General features: G+C 34.4%; 2 protein-coding genes across 4 annotated transcripts in view; both read right to left on the bottom strand.

The window, feature by feature from the left end:
- Window positions 1–12,761: 12,761 nt before the first annotated feature.
- LOC131549924 (uncharacterized) lies at window positions 12,762–13,930 on the bottom strand. The gene is made up of 3 exons (XM_058792512.1): window positions 13,782–13,930; window positions 13,326–13,608; window positions 12,762–13,109 (listed from the first exon to the last, which is right to left on the bottom strand). The coding sequence occupies exons 1-3, from the start codon at window positions 13,928–13,930 to the stop codon at window positions 12,762–12,764; spliced, it is 780 nt and encodes a 259-aa protein (XP_058648495.1).
- Window positions 13,931–14,829: 899 nt separating this feature from the next.
- The window catches only part of cldn19 (claudin 19), an 11,789-nt gene continuing 10,116 nt past the window's right edge, over window positions 14,830–16,502 (bottom strand). For 2 of the 3 annotated variants that reach the window (XM_058790441.1, XM_058790442.1), the window contains exon 5: window positions 14,830–16,183. In XM_058790441.1, the coding sequence (XP_058646424.1) occupies window positions 16,147–16,183 (37 nt within the window). In that variant the 3' untranslated portion in view covers window positions 14,830–16,146. The remainder of the gene's footprint in view (window positions 16,184–16,502) is intronic. The other variant, XM_058790440.1, reaches the window with a different exon arrangement.

The following is a 16,502-nucleotide window of genomic DNA, read 5'->3' as shown; positions in this document are numbered from 1 at the left end:
GAAAGCTAGTGTTAGTTTTTCAAGAAAAGCTAGCAGAATAAATATGCAATTGATAGAGGGTCAAGTGTCTGTGTGTGTTTTTTTTTTTTTTGTTCGTTTTGTTTTTTGTTTTTTTATAAAAAGAAGACAGATAAAATAGAATTAGAATAGAGAGTGCTAGAGTATATAATATAATATAATATAATACAATATAATATAAATAAATATAATAAGTATATAAGTGATAAGTATAATATTAATCTACTATATATAATAAAATTATATAATATATTATATACATATAGTACATTAATATTATATTTGTAGATTAATATTATTCTATATAGTATATAATATCTGTAGAGATGTTATTTCCGGGACCAATACATGGCTGGTTTTCGTCATTGACAGAATTATTATTATGATTTTTTTTTTTTTTTGAGTTTATCCCTATTTTTCCCAGTCTTTGAAGCGTGTTTCCTACATTATTTCGGTAACACTTTACAATAAGGTTCATTAGTTAACTACATTAGTTAACATGGACTAATAATGAACTGCACTTATACAGCGTTTATTAATCTTTGTTAATGTTAATTTCAACATTTAATAATACATTATTAAAATCTTGTTAACATTAGGTAATGCACTGTGAACTAACATGAACTAACAATGAACATCTGTATTTTTATTAACTAACGTTAGTGAAGATTAGTAAATACAGTAACAAATGTATTGCTCATGGTTAGTTCATGTTAGTTAATACATTAACTAATGTTTAACTAATGAACCTTATTGTAAAGTGTTACCATTGTTTCTTTTATTGGTTTTTCCCCCCAGTCATTTAATTTAAATGTCTATTTTTTGTTTTATTTATTTTTTAATTATTTCATTTATAAATTCATAAAAAAAAAAAAAAACAAGTAATAAAGTGTACAATAAAGTACAATCAAAAGCTTTAATTATAATCACACTGATTGCATTTGAATAAAGTTACAGGTGTAATCTGCCAACTGTCCTGCAGGTGACCTCATAATTCTGTCTTCTTACGATGCACGTAGGGATTTACGATTACTCCAGAGTACTTGTAGATCTATGATGATTTTCAAGTGCTACTTAAGTTACGAAGTTACGCAGCCCAGTGTTGTAATAGCTGCAGTATGTGGATTTGCATTTTCCTGCTGAAATACACAAAGCCTTTCCTGAAATAGACGTCATCTGGAGGAGAGCATATGTTGCTCTAAAACTTTTATATACCTTTCAGCATTCATAGTGCCTTCCAAAACATGCAAGCTGCCCATACCGTATGCACTTATGCACTCCCATACCATCAGAGATGCTGGCTTTTGAACTGCTTTTGAACTTTTGAACTTTAGCCCGGAGGACACGGCATCCGTGATTTCCAACAAGAATGTCAAATTTGGACTCGTCTGACCATAGAACACTTTTCCACTTTGAAACAGTCCCGACAGTTTCGACAGTGGTTTCTGGAAGTATTCCTGGGCCCATTTAGTAATGCCAATGACAGAATCATGCCAAGGAGTGATGCAGTGTCGTCTGAGGGCCTGAAGACCACGGGCATCCAACAAAAATCTTTGGCCTTGTCCCTTACGCACAGAGATTTCTCCAGTTTCTCTGAATCTTTTGATGATGTTATTTTTGTAACACCGTTTTGCAGTGCATTATGTTGTGTCCTCTGGATTTATCCTCACAAAGAATCTTTAGGCAACAGAAACATAATGGGGAAAAAAGACAAACAGCCAAAGAATACATAGCCATCTGCAAAACCCAGGTGCTGCTCCAAAACGTGGCCACCACCTTTGCTCACCCTCCACTTTGTTAGTGACAGAAATGTCTTCACTGGAAAAACAAGAAGTAGAAATGACACACTTTTAAAAGGCAAACCCCATATAAAATACTCAAACCTCTCAAAACCATAGCATGGCTTCGTAGTAGAAGAGTCCGGGTGCTGAATTGGCCTGCCTGCAGTCCAGAACTTTCACCTATAGAGAACATTTGGTGCATCATTAAACGAAAAATATGTCAAAGACGACCACAAACTCTTCAGCAGCTGGAAACCTATATCAGGCAAGAATGGGACCAAATTCCAACACCAAAACTCCAGAAACTCATAACCTCGATGCCCAGACGTCTTCAAACTGTTTTGAAAAGAAGAGGAGATGCTACACCATGGTAAACATGCCCCCGTCCCAATTATTTTGAGACCTGTAGCAGGCATCTAATTTGAAATAAGCTCGTTTTGTGCATAAAATTGTAAAATTTCTCAGTTTAAACATTTGTTATATTATCTATGTTCTATTGTGAATAAAATATTGGCTCATGTGATTTGAAATTCTTTTAGTTTTCATTTCATTAAAATTTAAAAAACGTCCCATCATTTCCGGAATTAGGGTTGTGTGTATATACAGTATATATATATATATATATATATATATATACACTGTAAAAAATTACCGTGATTTTAACAGTAAAAAACTGTGAAAAAGCTACGGTAAAAACCTGTTAAATGGTTAACGGTAAGTTCCCCTAATATATACGGTGAAAAACTGTAATAGACATTTCAGACAATTTTACGGTGAAATACCGCTTTTGGAAGTAAAAAAGAATGCAAAATTTACAGGGAAAAACCGTAAATTGACGTTCCCAGAATTCCCTGCATTGCATTTAAAATTTTGTTTGAATTTGATGTTTTTTCTTTGAAATAACTAGGTTTCTTCTTAGTTTTTTCTTATCAGTTATGTTTATTAGGGTTGTATGTTACATCTAATGTTGTTAAATTAATGTTTATTGCATATTTCAGTTTAATGAGTCTCACCATGATGGTGTTTAGTGTTTGTGTGAATGATAATGTGCACCTTCTATATATGTTATTATTTAAAAGCTGCTTGTGATGGGCTTTGGTTCATCATGTGACTTTCTCATCACCTTCTGCATTTGGTGGTTATCAGTTTATTTCAAAGGTACAAAACAGATGTCAGTACTTCAATAGGTTGGTATATTAACATTATATCAGTTAATGAAATTACGGTATTTAACTGTAAATTTAAATTAAAACAGTAAAACCTAAAATGTTGCTACCATATATTTTACGGTAGAATTCCGGCAACCACAGCTGCCGTTTTTTTACCGTAAATTTACGGAATTTATTTTAGTGATATATATATATATATATATATATATATATATATATATATATATATATAATTTTATTAATTTTTTTAAATGGAATATATATATATTTGCATCTGTCTAGAGCGTTTCAAATCTTACACTTATGAGGTTCCATTTCAGTTAGGATGTTATCTTAAAAGGCAGCTCACTATGTTTTGGAACTAATTCACATCTAAACACTGTTACACTCTTGCAGAATATGACACTGGCAATAATTAAATGCCTTAACATGTCACTATGGCCATTTGTTTAACAACAGCAGTGAATTCTGGGTGCATCATGTCAAAACAATCCACAAATGCAAACATAAGAAATCTTAAGTGAGCATTGAAGGCCTTTAGCGATTAATCTCTGTGACAGACACTCGGTGACCCATTTCTGCCTCAGCCGTGTGGCACGCTGCCTCTCTTGACTGGCAGCGACTCAAAAGTCCTCCTACCCACTCATGACTCATAAAGGATGAGAGGAAGAGGAGGCAGAAGTCTGACAGCCTCATTTTCAACCTCACCTGCTTTAAAGAGTTAGTACGCTCCCTTTACACTGATGCGAAACCAAGTTCATGACTCCGTCTGTAGCGCCTCAGGTTGCGATTCGCACAGGGGAGGCTGACTCCAGATCAGTGTTAAAGACGCTCTCCACCGGGAGCTTGCTTTTGAAGGAGAAAGTGTGACGAAACGAGCCCCGTGGGCTTTAAACTCTGGGTATCGGGATGTTTGTGGACGCCGTGGGGTCTTATATTTTAGCGTTTCACACATACAGTTGTCCAAACACAATGTTAATGATGCAAAGTCGGGGTCATGTGGGTGTCACAGACATGCCATCAGCGCTGAACTCAGACGCGTCTCAATGAGATCCGAGGACGGCAGCGCTAATAGGATTTCCAGTGCCTTCCGTTTAGCGTAAAGATTTTCTGTTTTGAGTGGGTGAGTGTGTGAGGCCAGACACACAGCGTTGATTGTTAAAGGATTTTCTGTTGGTTCTGCTGACTTTGAACCACATTCAAATCAAATTTATGAAAAATACACTCCGTTTCAAAACCTAGTCGGCTGCCTTTCTGTCTACTGCATACATAGACAGCTACCTTCTAAGACAGCATCCTGAGGGAAATAGAACCTCATAAGTGACTATCTATCTATCTATCAATCTATCTATCTATCTATCTATCTATCTATCTATCTATCTATCTATCTATCTATCTATCTATCTATCGTTTGTTCATTCGTTCGTTCGTTCTGTCTCTGTCTGTTGATCTATCTGTCTATCTGTCTGTATGTCTGTCTATCGTTTGTTCGTTGTCTGTCTGTCTGTCTATCTATCTATCTATCTATCTATCTATCTATCTGTCTGTCTGTCTGTCTGTCTGTCTGTCTGTCTGTCTGTCTGTCGTTTGTTCGTTGTCTGTCTGTTGATCGATCTATCTGTCTGTCTGTCTGTCTGTCTGTCTATCGTTCGTTCTGTCTGTCTGTTGATCCATCCATCCATCCATCCACTCTTGTTTTATCAAAGTGCATTATGGGATGGCCTTGACTGCAATGCTGCCATTAATATAGCCAAAATTATGGATTTATATAGCATTTATATATTATGCTATATACATTAATATAGCAAAATAAAGTAACTCACAAACATTTGGAATAGAGCAATATAAACAATTCAACTAAATAAGATTTTTACATTTTCTGAAGAGTTACTTTCCCATGGGAGTTTGCTACACAGTTGCTATGTAGTTACTAAGCTGATCTTAGTTGTTTTCAAAGTTGTGATGAGTTTGCTAGGATGTTTGGGAGGTTGCAAGCCTTATGATTTGAGTTATAGTTCATGTCTGTAGCACTAACAATGAAAGTTGAGATACTTCCTAATGATTACTATTTGGGGTTAGGAATTTGTTCAGATCACTAACCATAAATATAAGAGGAAAATAGCCTGATGGAGTTCACCTTTCTAAAAGGTTTAATCAGTAATGTGTTCTGAGATTTACACATTAGACCATTATGAGCTTGGAAAACATCATTTTAAAGAACCATCAGACAGTAATGAATAACTTTCTTCCATCTATTCCTTGTTCTTTCATCTTTTTGATAACAGACAGCAATTATTGAAACATCTCTGCATCATCTATAGCCAATATTTCATAAGCATTGTCTGCTTTATGAGAGCAGAGTAATGAAATGCTTAATTAAACACTCATCTCAAGTCATTTGTCAAAATGAGCATCTGCAGTCTGTCAGACTGACTCCCGCAGTAAAATGACTGTGACCTCCAGCGTCCTCCTCGTGTTCTCGGCTTTGGGAAATGGGGCATTTTAAAGGTTCACCTCTGCAGACTGTGCAAACTCTCTCAAGTCAACACTAAAAATTACTACTGTCATTTTCCAGAGACAGACTTGAAATGTTTCTTTCTGTCAGCCAGTCTGTAATCAGCTGGTTGTGGTGAAGGATGGTCTAGATGTAGGAAAATGCTGCCCCTTAGAGGCCAGTTCTAGAGACTTAAATTACTTATCTGAGAAACTGCAATCAATCAACCTTTTAAGATATTATGTTTAATCAGTATGTTTTCCCTAGTAAAAAGTAATATATTTAATATTAGTGCTGTCAAACAATTAATTGCGATTAGTCGCATCCAAAATAAACGTTTTTGTTTACATAATATATGTATGTGTACTGTGTTTGTTTATTATGTATATATAAATACACACACATTCAGAATATATTTTGAAAATATTTACATGTGTATATACATTTATATTATTATATTATATTTTATATTATATATAAATATATTTAATACATAACATATTGTTCTTAAATATATACATGCATGTGTGTGTATTTATATATACATAATAAATATACACAGTACACACTCATATATTATGTAAACAAAAACTTTTATTTTGGATGCGATTAAACGTTTGACAGCACTATTTAATATACATTTATTTCATACTAAGTACAGTTCAAATCTATTAACATATTTAAGCTATTAACATATTTCTGAGCTATCGCTCGAGACTTATTGATATAAAATTATAATTAATCTTTATTTGGAGTACTACTTGTGGACAATGCCCATTTCTTAATATTAAGCCTAAAATGTGTTTTAATGTCACTATTGATAAGGATTGTATGATCTTTGAATAACATCAGTCTTTAAATGCAAGATATTTAAAGTGTACCTAAAGTATACTTGCAATAGTTCCATTTTTGCACAATCAAATATACTTCAGTTTATCTTTAGTTGGACTTCAGCACTACTTCCGCACAATTAAAGTGCATTGAGCACAAAATTAGTTCCAGTTTAGCAGACTTTAAGTATACCAGTTTAGTACACCAAAAGTACAATTGCAGGGTATTTTTATTAAGTACATAAATATGTAAATATATTTGTACTATACTTAGGATGATAAGTATAGTATTTCAAATACATTTTAGTATATTTTATTTTTCACTAGGGTTATCAAGGTATAATGTAATTACTCTAATAACACACATTTATAAATAAAAATTGGCCATTATTTACACACAGACACACACAGAGACATTTTATATACATATAACAAACTCACAAGAGTGAATCATACATTATTATTAATGAATGTATATTTTTATTTTATAGCATACATTTGTTTTACACACGCACACACACACACACACACACACACACGCACAAATTCATATACACACACGTGCTAACAAAGTCAAAGTTTGTGAATTATTATATCCACTTTCGAAAAAGATAACTATATCTTAAAATGACGACATATGTTGAACTGTAAAATAAATAAAATAGTGCTGTCAAACAATTAATCGCATCCAAAAATAAAGTTTTTGTTTACATAATATATGAGTGTGTACTGTGTATATTTATTATGTATATATAAATACAAACACATACATGCATATTTTAGAAAAATATGCTATGTTTAAATATTAAATATTTTTCATATATAATATAAAATATAATAATATAAATGTATATACATGTAAATATTTTCAAAATATATAGTGTATGTGTGTGTGTATTTATATATACATAATAAATAAACACAGTTCACATACATATATTATGTAAACAAAAACTTTTATTTTGGATGTGATTAATCGCGATTTTAGTCTAATTTAAGTCAAAGATGCAAATAAGTAAGTAAATGGAATAGAAAGCACAAATTTTGGGTAACAGTTTATTTTAAGGACCAATTCTCACTATTAACTATTTGCTTATTAGCATGCATATTACTAGCATACTGGCTGTTTATTAGTACTTATAAAACACGTATTAATGCCTCATTCTGCGTGACTATATTTTAGATCCCTTAATCTTACCTCATACATAAACTGAACAACTACCTTAGTATTAATAAGCAGAAAATTAGGAGTATATTAAGTCAAACATTCGTAGTTAATAGTGAGATTTGAACCTCAAAATATAGTGTGACCAAATTTTGTTCAGTGATTTGAAGAGCACTAGTTTTAATGTCTCTAGATAAAAATCAAGTATCAAGAGGCTTAAAAATAGTGTATTATTGGAATCATGTGAATATTAATAGGATTTCCAGCTCCAATGCTACAATGCAATATGAAACGATTGAAGGTAAAAGGTGTGTTACAAAGTGCTGAGATTTTATTTATTAAGCTAAATGATTGAGAGAGTTGAAATATACATTAATCAGTGAGATTTTTAATATGAATGAACATAATAACAACAACCCCCTAAAATGATAATTGCATTTTAAATGCCTCTAATTAATGTTACTAATGTCACTAATGTGGCTAATGTCATCTATTAGTCACATAATGCAATGCTAGCAGGAATTCATTCATTCATTGGGTGGAAATCTTTCTCCTGGAAGTTGATGCTGAAAGTTGGGCCCCACAGCACACTGGCGTAATGAAGCTGCGTTACGCTGCTGACTGGCTGTAGGCGACAGAAAAGCCAAACACTCATTCAGTCATTACTCTTAACAGGAGGGGGTATTCTCTCTGATGGATTGGCAACAACACAAACCAAAGGAAAAGCGGGGGGAAAACGAGCAGAGTTCAAGCATGGTTAATGTCTTTGCAGCAAAGACTATACTTTCAAGTCAGACTCCCCACTGCTGCCGTAATTTTGAGATCCATTTTCAAGAAACAAGAAAACACTTGAATGTCAAACATACAAAATGGATTATGGACCACTGGTTATCATTTGATTTTGATAAGGCTTTTTGTTTACTGATGGAATAAGTGAAGTGAATACACAACACCTCGATTCACTGATCTTAAATGGTCTGTTTAAAATCTGTTGACTGACACATCTCAGAGTAAATGGACTGGTTTCATCCAATTCATTACTTATGGGTGTCTGCTCACAGTGCCACTCTTATTATTACACAAGGGCTTTTGGTCAACATACGTTTAGGCAGAGCATTTTCAGCTCTGAACTAGTGGGTTGTGACTTAAAATGTGCTGATAGGGTTCATAGTTAACTAAAACTGAAACTAAACATTTTTTTAGCTACTTGAAATAAAGCTAACAGTATATATATATACACACACAATAATATTTACATTTAGTCATTTAGCAGATGCTTTTATCCAAAGTGACTTACAAATGCAAAATAAATCAATAAGACCCATAAAAATGGGTTCAGCGAGAAAAGATTAATTGCTAATTTTCCAGTTCAGCCTGTGTCATATTAGTAATTTTGCATGTTGCTGGGCCCATGCAGTTCATGGTGATATTTTAATGTTATGTTTTTATGTATTTTGGTACTGTGTCGGCTCACCATTTGATGTCTAATGCAAAACCAGATGAGAGCCACTACCTGAACTTAAATTAGGATGATTAACCTTAGTCAAGCTCATGAAAAAGTTAAAGAAATTAGTTTAAAAAAATTATCAGATTTAAAATCCAAATTCATTAGATGCATAATTCATACTTTCTTTTTAAAACAAAAATTCTAAACAGCAAAATCTAACATGCCTCTATGCATTTTTCACCTTCAAAAATAATTCACAAAAAACTATGTAATCTGTTAATGACCACTAGGGTGCAGCGCTACACTTATTAACATAAGTGTTTTCTATATCCTGTCTTGGCAGAGAAAGTTTACTGAAATGAAATAACTGAGCTGTTCAGAGGAAGTGACCAGTGTTGGACCCATCTATATATATATATATATATATATATATATATATATATATATATATATATATATATATATACACACACATACATACATACACACTGCCGTTCAAAAGTTTGAGATCAGTAAAATTTTTTGTTTTTAAAGAAGTTTCTTCTGCTCACAAAGGCTGTATCTATTTGATCAAAAATACAGAAAAAAAGGTTATTTTGTGAAATATTATTGCAATTTAAAATAACAATTTTCTGTTTTAATATACTTTAAAATATAATTTATTTCTGTGATCAAAGCTGAATTTCAGCATCATTACTCCAGTCTTCAGTGTCACATGATTCTTCAGAAATCATTCTAATATGCTGATTTATAATCAATGTTGGAAACCGTTGTGCTGCTTCATATTTTTGGGGGGACCTATGATATATATTTTTTTAGGATTCTTTGATTAATAAAAAGATTAAAAGGACAGCATTTTCTACAATATACAACGCTATTCAAAAGTTTGAGGTCAGTATATGTTTTCTTTCTTTTTTTAAGGAAATTAATACTTTTATGCAGGAGGGATGTGTTAAATGAATAAAAAGTCATAGTAATGACTTATATTGTTAGAAAATGCTGTTCTTTTTAACTTTGTATTAATCAAAGAAGCAGCACAATAGTATCAACACTGATAATAAATCAGCATATTATGATTTCTGAAGGATCATGTGACACTGAAGACTGGATTAATGATGCTGAAAATTCAGGGCTGCGTCACATGAATAAATTCTATATTAAATTCTATTAAAATAGGAAACCAATATTAGAAATTGCAATAAGATTTCACAATATTACAGTTTTTTTCTGTATTTTTGATCAAGTAAATACAGCCTTGATGAGCAGAAGAGACTCCCTTAAAAAACATTAAAAATCTTACAGATCCCAAATTTTTGAATGGCAGTATGTGTGTGTATATATATATATATATATATATTCTACCAAACATGCAGCTTTTCACTTCACAAGACATTAATTGATGGATTACTTGTGGATTATTGTGATGTTTTTATCAGCTGTTTGGACTCTCATTCTGACGGCACCCATTCACTGCAGAGGATCCATTGGTGAGCAAATGATGTAATGCTACATTTCTCCAAATCTGTTCTGATGAAGAAACAAATCTCGGATTTCCTGCATGTGGGTGAGTACATTTACAGCAAATGTTCATATTTGGGTGAACTGTTCCTGGCAATCGAAACTTTGCAAAGTCAAAAATAAACACATAACTCTTTTATGTACTCTAAAGTAGATGTATTTAACCAAAAAACACTCTTAGTTCTTGGCTGTGATTAAATATTTAACACCATTCTTTGGTTTTGACATTTCGTGTTCTGCAATTATTTATTTTTTTTTTTTTGTGGATTTTGAAATAGAAGAGGATTTTAGAAGTGCCTGAACATGGAGTCTGTAATGTTTAATTCATTTATTTTAATTATTTCATTTGTTTTCAACATTAGTTGATTCTTTTTACCATGTAATCATGAAACCGGAATGGTAAACAGCACATAATGCAACTTTAAATTAAATTAATTTGAAAATGGAAAACACGTGATGGAAAACTGTTAAAGAACATTCCGGAATAGCTGAGGTTTCACTCATTTTCTCTTTCGACATCCATCCATCATCATGTGCTGAAATTTCCCCCTCCGTACACTGTGCATGTTGACAAATACTCTCAAAATTATCGGATGTAATTAAACATTATACCAAGTCAGCAATCCACCAAATGCTTCTGAAAACCATAGGCTGCAATGTGAGTGTTGAATACATAAGAACTAAAAGCTGCTGTTTATGATTCTGGCAACCTTACAGGGACTTGGGATTCATGCTGCCTTCAGGTTTCAATGTACAAGTTAGTTTGAAAGGTAAAATTATGATGTAATGTAAGTAATTTTGGTCAAAATGAAGTGGACACAATGGACAATTTAACATTTTTTTTCTTTCTGTTTACACTCTTTTAGCACTAATGCAACAAAACACAGAGTAGGGGTGTAATGGATTTTTGCCACTATGTAGAATTACCTCAGTGTAGCTTTATCACTACTCTTCGTCAGCATGAAAATGCATACAAAATAAAAAGTCTGCATTCACCATTATAACAACAATTAACTTCCATTGTGTTCATTCGTGCTTCATCTCATTAATAATTATTGCCATAACTTGAAGGCAGAGTCAGACTGTATGTAATGCTGCTTTACTGATAAACAACCGCATGACTCTAACATGGCACTATCATAAATGGGATTGGCAAAAGCATAGACCTGTTTCACCCCTCGTCCAAACACCAGTCAGAAAGATTACATTAATGACTTTGAAACCAGGCCAAGTCAGTCCAAACAAAACAGACAGTCTATCTTTTGCTCAAATTGAGTGCCATCAGGGGTCCAGACGCTCGGTCAAGCACAGCATTCATGAGGAAAAGATCATCCAGGTGTAAAAAACAGGTCTGAATCACAGAGATGGGGGTGAGACATACACAGACATTCATTCTCGGGTCTGATTTATCATCTGACTAGACTCCGATTGAGCTGGTTTAATTGTTAACCTGGTTTTACATGCCCCATTTAATTGATGAGGCGAAGTCAGCGAGTTTTATTTTGGCCTTTTATTACAGTTTTTCTCAGTCGCTTTGGTGCATTTCTCAAATCATCCTTACTATTTGCAAAACAGTAAGTGCATTTCTCAAATCAACTTGTACAAATAGCAAAACACCATGGATTACCTGCAAAAGCCAGTCTCTTGCTCAAAATACTTAGTTCATCTCTCAAAAATAAATATCTGTGTCAATGAACATGTCAGTGCCATCAGAATGACAAGTCCTTGTGTCATTGTGTACGGACAAGACAGTCAAATTGCTTAGTCATGTTGTCAATATAACAGTGTACTCTGGAGGGATGTTCTGATGTAAACTATTGCAACAGTTTGAATGACAGTTACTGTATTGAAATGCAGAATGCTGCACTTTTCATGTATGCCATATATCCATTTCAAACGTACACATTTACACATTACTGTATGTAGGATATTGATTGAAAGAGACTGGACAAGAGTCACATTTACACTTTTACTGTTTGTACTGTTATCTGTTGACAGACCATGTCATTGCGGTACAGAAAGGAAAAGACAGCACTACATAGCACAAAGAAACAAACAAACAAAAAAAGGTAGAAATGTGAACATAGGACAATCTCCTTAGGGAAAACTGTACATGCAGTGCTGTAGGAATTACAGTGCAGTCTTCCTACACCTCCTGACGTTCCTGTCTGTTGGGCCACAAATTCTCATCCACATCACAACGAATATCTTCTCTTGCGATGCAGCTTGGAAAGAATCTTTTAGAGCGTCTTATCCAGCCTCTGCAGGCGTCTGCTGTGATGTCATCACACGCTGCATCCATGGCAGTCAGAAGGGTCATCTGTGTATGTGGCTGGCGATCATATACTTTCCACCTCCATGCAGAGGAAAATTCCGTACTTTGGCAGGTCATCTCCAATCTGACCCCTCTCTTGTTCAGGGATGAGATCCCTGTAGAGAGCGTCTAAAAAGGTGACAAGATGCTCTGTATTGTATGGCCCAATAATGGGAATATGTGTTAGCACACCATTCTCAGAGATAGCAGCACCCATGGTTATGTTCCCGCCCCGTTGGCCTGGCACATCAACTGTAGCTCTGTGGCCGATGATATTTCGACCACGCCTTCTGCGTTTCGTTAGGTTGAAGCCAGCCTCATCCATGTAGATGAAGCTGTGCGGTGGTTCACTTGCTTCCAGTTCCATTATACGCTATATCCAGAAGACACAAAATGAGTTTTATGAATTATATGCATTTTCATTTTGACCAAGATACAGTTACATCAAATGTAGACAGCACATATTGCATCTTCTTTTCTACAGTCATAGCAAATGTGTAAAGGTCACACTTACTGTACTGTATATCACTATATGATGTTGTACTGTTTACTGTGAGGTACAGTTGCTGCATGCTCATACATGTTTTACCTGTACATACTGGTAGCGCAGCTCCTTCACTCTTTCACCATTTCTTCCAAATGGAACAGTGTACAGCTGCTTCATATTCATTTGGTGTCTTTTCAGCACCCTGTCAATGGTTGAGATGCTGACTGTTTGGATGTTTTCAAAGATGTTGTTGTCCTCTATAATGGCACTCTTTATCTCCCTTAGTCTTATGGCATTGTTTTCTACAACCATGGTGCAAATAGCCTCCTCCTGTTCAGGTGTGAAAAGGGGCCCTCTGCCAGCCCTGTGAAGTTGTCTTGCAGTCCTATGTGGAAAAAATATAGTAATGAAAACACAAAATTGAGTAAGATAAAATGTCACTGTTTAAAGTATACTTACTGTATATTGTAAAATGCAAGTGGAATCCTGTAATATTGTATGAAGCATTACAGAAAGTATACAGTATTACAGTACAGTGCCTATTGTTAGATTACATACCTGTTCTGTTGACGAAAAGTCTGAATGATTGAGGACACAGTTGTTCTCCCAACATTTGGCTGCACCCTTCGACCAGCCTCGGCCATTGTAAGCCCATGATTGAGAATGTGGTCTACAAGTGTGGCTCTTATCTCATCAGGAACACGCATATGTCCTCGGCATCTTCTGCCTCTTCCTCTGTTTTGCCTCCCAACTCCTCCGCCACGCAGCCTCACTCCTCTTCCTCTTCCTCTTCCTCTTCCTCTTCTTCTCTCTGGCTGTTGATAATCAATTGCATAAATGTACCAAAGCAATCGCAACTTGTTCAAAAGAATGAGAAACTGCTTTTATGATGTGCACAAGTGACTAGATGATGTGGAGGTCGAACAAGTAGTTTTGAGAATTTCATTTCTGATCTGAGAAATGTACCAAAGCGACTGAGAAAAACTGTAATATGATAATAGAGAATGAACAAGAACTTTTGAAGACAAGATTGGAAAATGATGCAAGTACCACTCAAGACATGTCTAAAATGTACAGCAAAAAAACAACTAGTGTTCTAATAATTTTGGCCACTACTTTATGTGTATAATATAATATATATATTATTATTATTTATTTATTTATTGGTTTGGATTTACATTATTTATCATTTATTTATTTATTTGAGAACTTCTAATATGAAGTGATTAGTCACATGGCAAATTAAAGCAAAGCAAAAATTGTAGCATCCAGGTCCAAATCCTATATAATCCTGTAAATAATAATGGATAGCATTTCTCCAGGTGTGTTTGAACTACTTGTTGCATTTTTCTTCCCAGACTTCATTTAGCTTGTTTAGTTTATAATCATTTAGCTCACCTTATTGTTGTTGAATTATATAAAATCCTTTGGCTTTGTACTTCTGTTTTTATCAATGTTTGTGAACAGATAAAAAAAAAAAGTGTGTTAAATCTTTTCATTTTTTATTTACAGTTTGTTTTCTGCATTAACAGTCCTGGTCAAAATATCATAAGCATGTGACAACAGGCAAACAGCACTTTCCCCAACTGACACACACAAAAATATATCTTTGTATAGTTTATTTTATTTTAAAACAGATGAACAGAAAGCTTGATACATCATATGAGATGATACATACTTGAATATTAGGTAACATAATTGGTGGAACATGAACTAAAATATTTCTAATGTCAACCTACAGACTCCGCGATCACTTCAAAGACATTATTTGTGATAAATAGTGCCTTTCAATGCAGGTTGAATACAATTCACCAAGACAAATCATAAGTGCACTAGAGAGATTTAATTGTATCTGTGTCACATGTGGGTCTCTTTTGAAGCAAAATCAAATGCGACAAACCCCTCAAAGTTTACGCACCATACGTTTTATGAACAAAAAAACAGAAGAAGAAGGAAAAAAAACTATTGATTTTACCATGGGTAAAAGATCCATTTCATATACGCCAAGAAAGAATAGAAACTATTAGCAAACTAAAAGACATTTGTGAGTCAAAACACAGTTATAGTTCAAAGTATATTACACCGCACATATTGAAGATTTGCATAATTATTTAAATGCATTATAATGTACCCTGAATCAATGCTCTCCAGATGAGTGATATAGTTTTTCGGCAAGTATAACTCCAACTGTAACAAAAAAATGACATATTTGTCGCACACTTTGCGGTAATGCTGTTGTGGCTCACTCCTTATCAAATTTCTGACATTTGTTTTATACTACAGTACAAAGTCACGTTGTTTGGAAATGCATTGCTTGACTTTATGAACCTCTGCATCGTCTGTATTACAGGGATCGAAATCTAGAATAAGTTTCTACTGGAGTTCTTTGCTTTTTCTTTTACCGAAAGAGAGTGTCTTGTCTGTTGCCAAAATCTAACAGCTTGTGACCCACGAAGTCGCCCTCTCCCAAACTACAAGTACTGCTCCCCTTTCTCTGCTGGAGAACTTTTAACATTTGCTCTGCAATTTAAAAGAAAAACAAAACATGTTTGAGTTACAAAGAAAACGGATATCAGATCCACCGTTTCAGATGTATTGCAATGCAACAGTCCATGCTTTGTAGGGTGTTTTCAGGCACATGCTACAATAGTACATATTTACAAAGGTGGTTTTATGGGGTCACAAACAAAGAGGGGTTTTGGGGGCCACGCACACAACAGATACGGGGTGACGATTTTTCAAACACGTTTATTGATCAGATGTTGAAAAAAAGGCACACAGATTTTAAGTATGTAGGGTGTAGAAGGGACATTTGTCCAGTCATACAGACAAGCGTCCAAATTTGGGTTCTAGGTGGGAGTGAGGGACACAGATACAGAGAGTGGAGCTCGGACAGTCCTCGAATAAAGGCAGGGAGGGTTGGTCAGTCAGGGAAACTAGTCTCACTCAACAACTCATCCCTGAATTAGAGAAGAGAAGAAGACAGTCAGAGAAGAACAGCATTAGAGGAACGTGGGACAGAGACAATTGACGAGAGCCTCTCGGTTCATTGGGTGTTAATACGTTATGTGGCACCACATAGACGTTTGCTGTTTGTTAGCATGGAAATGTTAGGAAAAATGGATGATGGAAAGTGCACAGACAGCTTGTTTGATATGCCAACAACTTCAGATCTCAGAAAGAAAGATGAGTCTTGAGTTACATGACATTTGCATGCTTTAGAGGTGGTTGTGAAGTTTCTGTTAGTTAAGGAGAGTTAACTTTTTACCAGGTCCAAAA

Source organism: Onychostoma macrolepis, chromosome 11, assembly GCF_012432095.1.
Source record: "Onychostoma macrolepis isolate SWU-2019 chromosome 11, ASM1243209v1, whole genome shotgun sequence".
In the NCBI taxonomy this organism is placed as follows: domain Eukaryota; kingdom Metazoa; phylum Chordata; class Actinopteri; order Cypriniformes; family Cyprinidae; genus Onychostoma; species Onychostoma macrolepis.
The sequence above is the reverse complement of the archived record's forward strand: the minus strand, read 5'-3'. Positions and strand labels throughout refer to the sequence as shown.

Excerpts from the sequence above, each read along its gene's own strand:
- LOC131549924 (XM_058792512.1), bottom strand. The coding sequence starts at position 13,930 with ATGCGTGTTCCTGATGAGATAAGAGCCACACTTGTAGACCACATTCTC. Across the intron at positions 13,609-13,781 it reads ACTTTTCGTCAACAGAACAG|GACTGCAAGACAACTTCACA; the intron begins GTATGTAATCTA and ends TTTTCCACATAG. Across the intron at positions 13,110-13,325 it reads TGCGCTACCAGTATGTACAG|CGTATAATGGAACTGGAAGC; the intron begins GTAAAACATGTA and ends TTCTGGATATAG.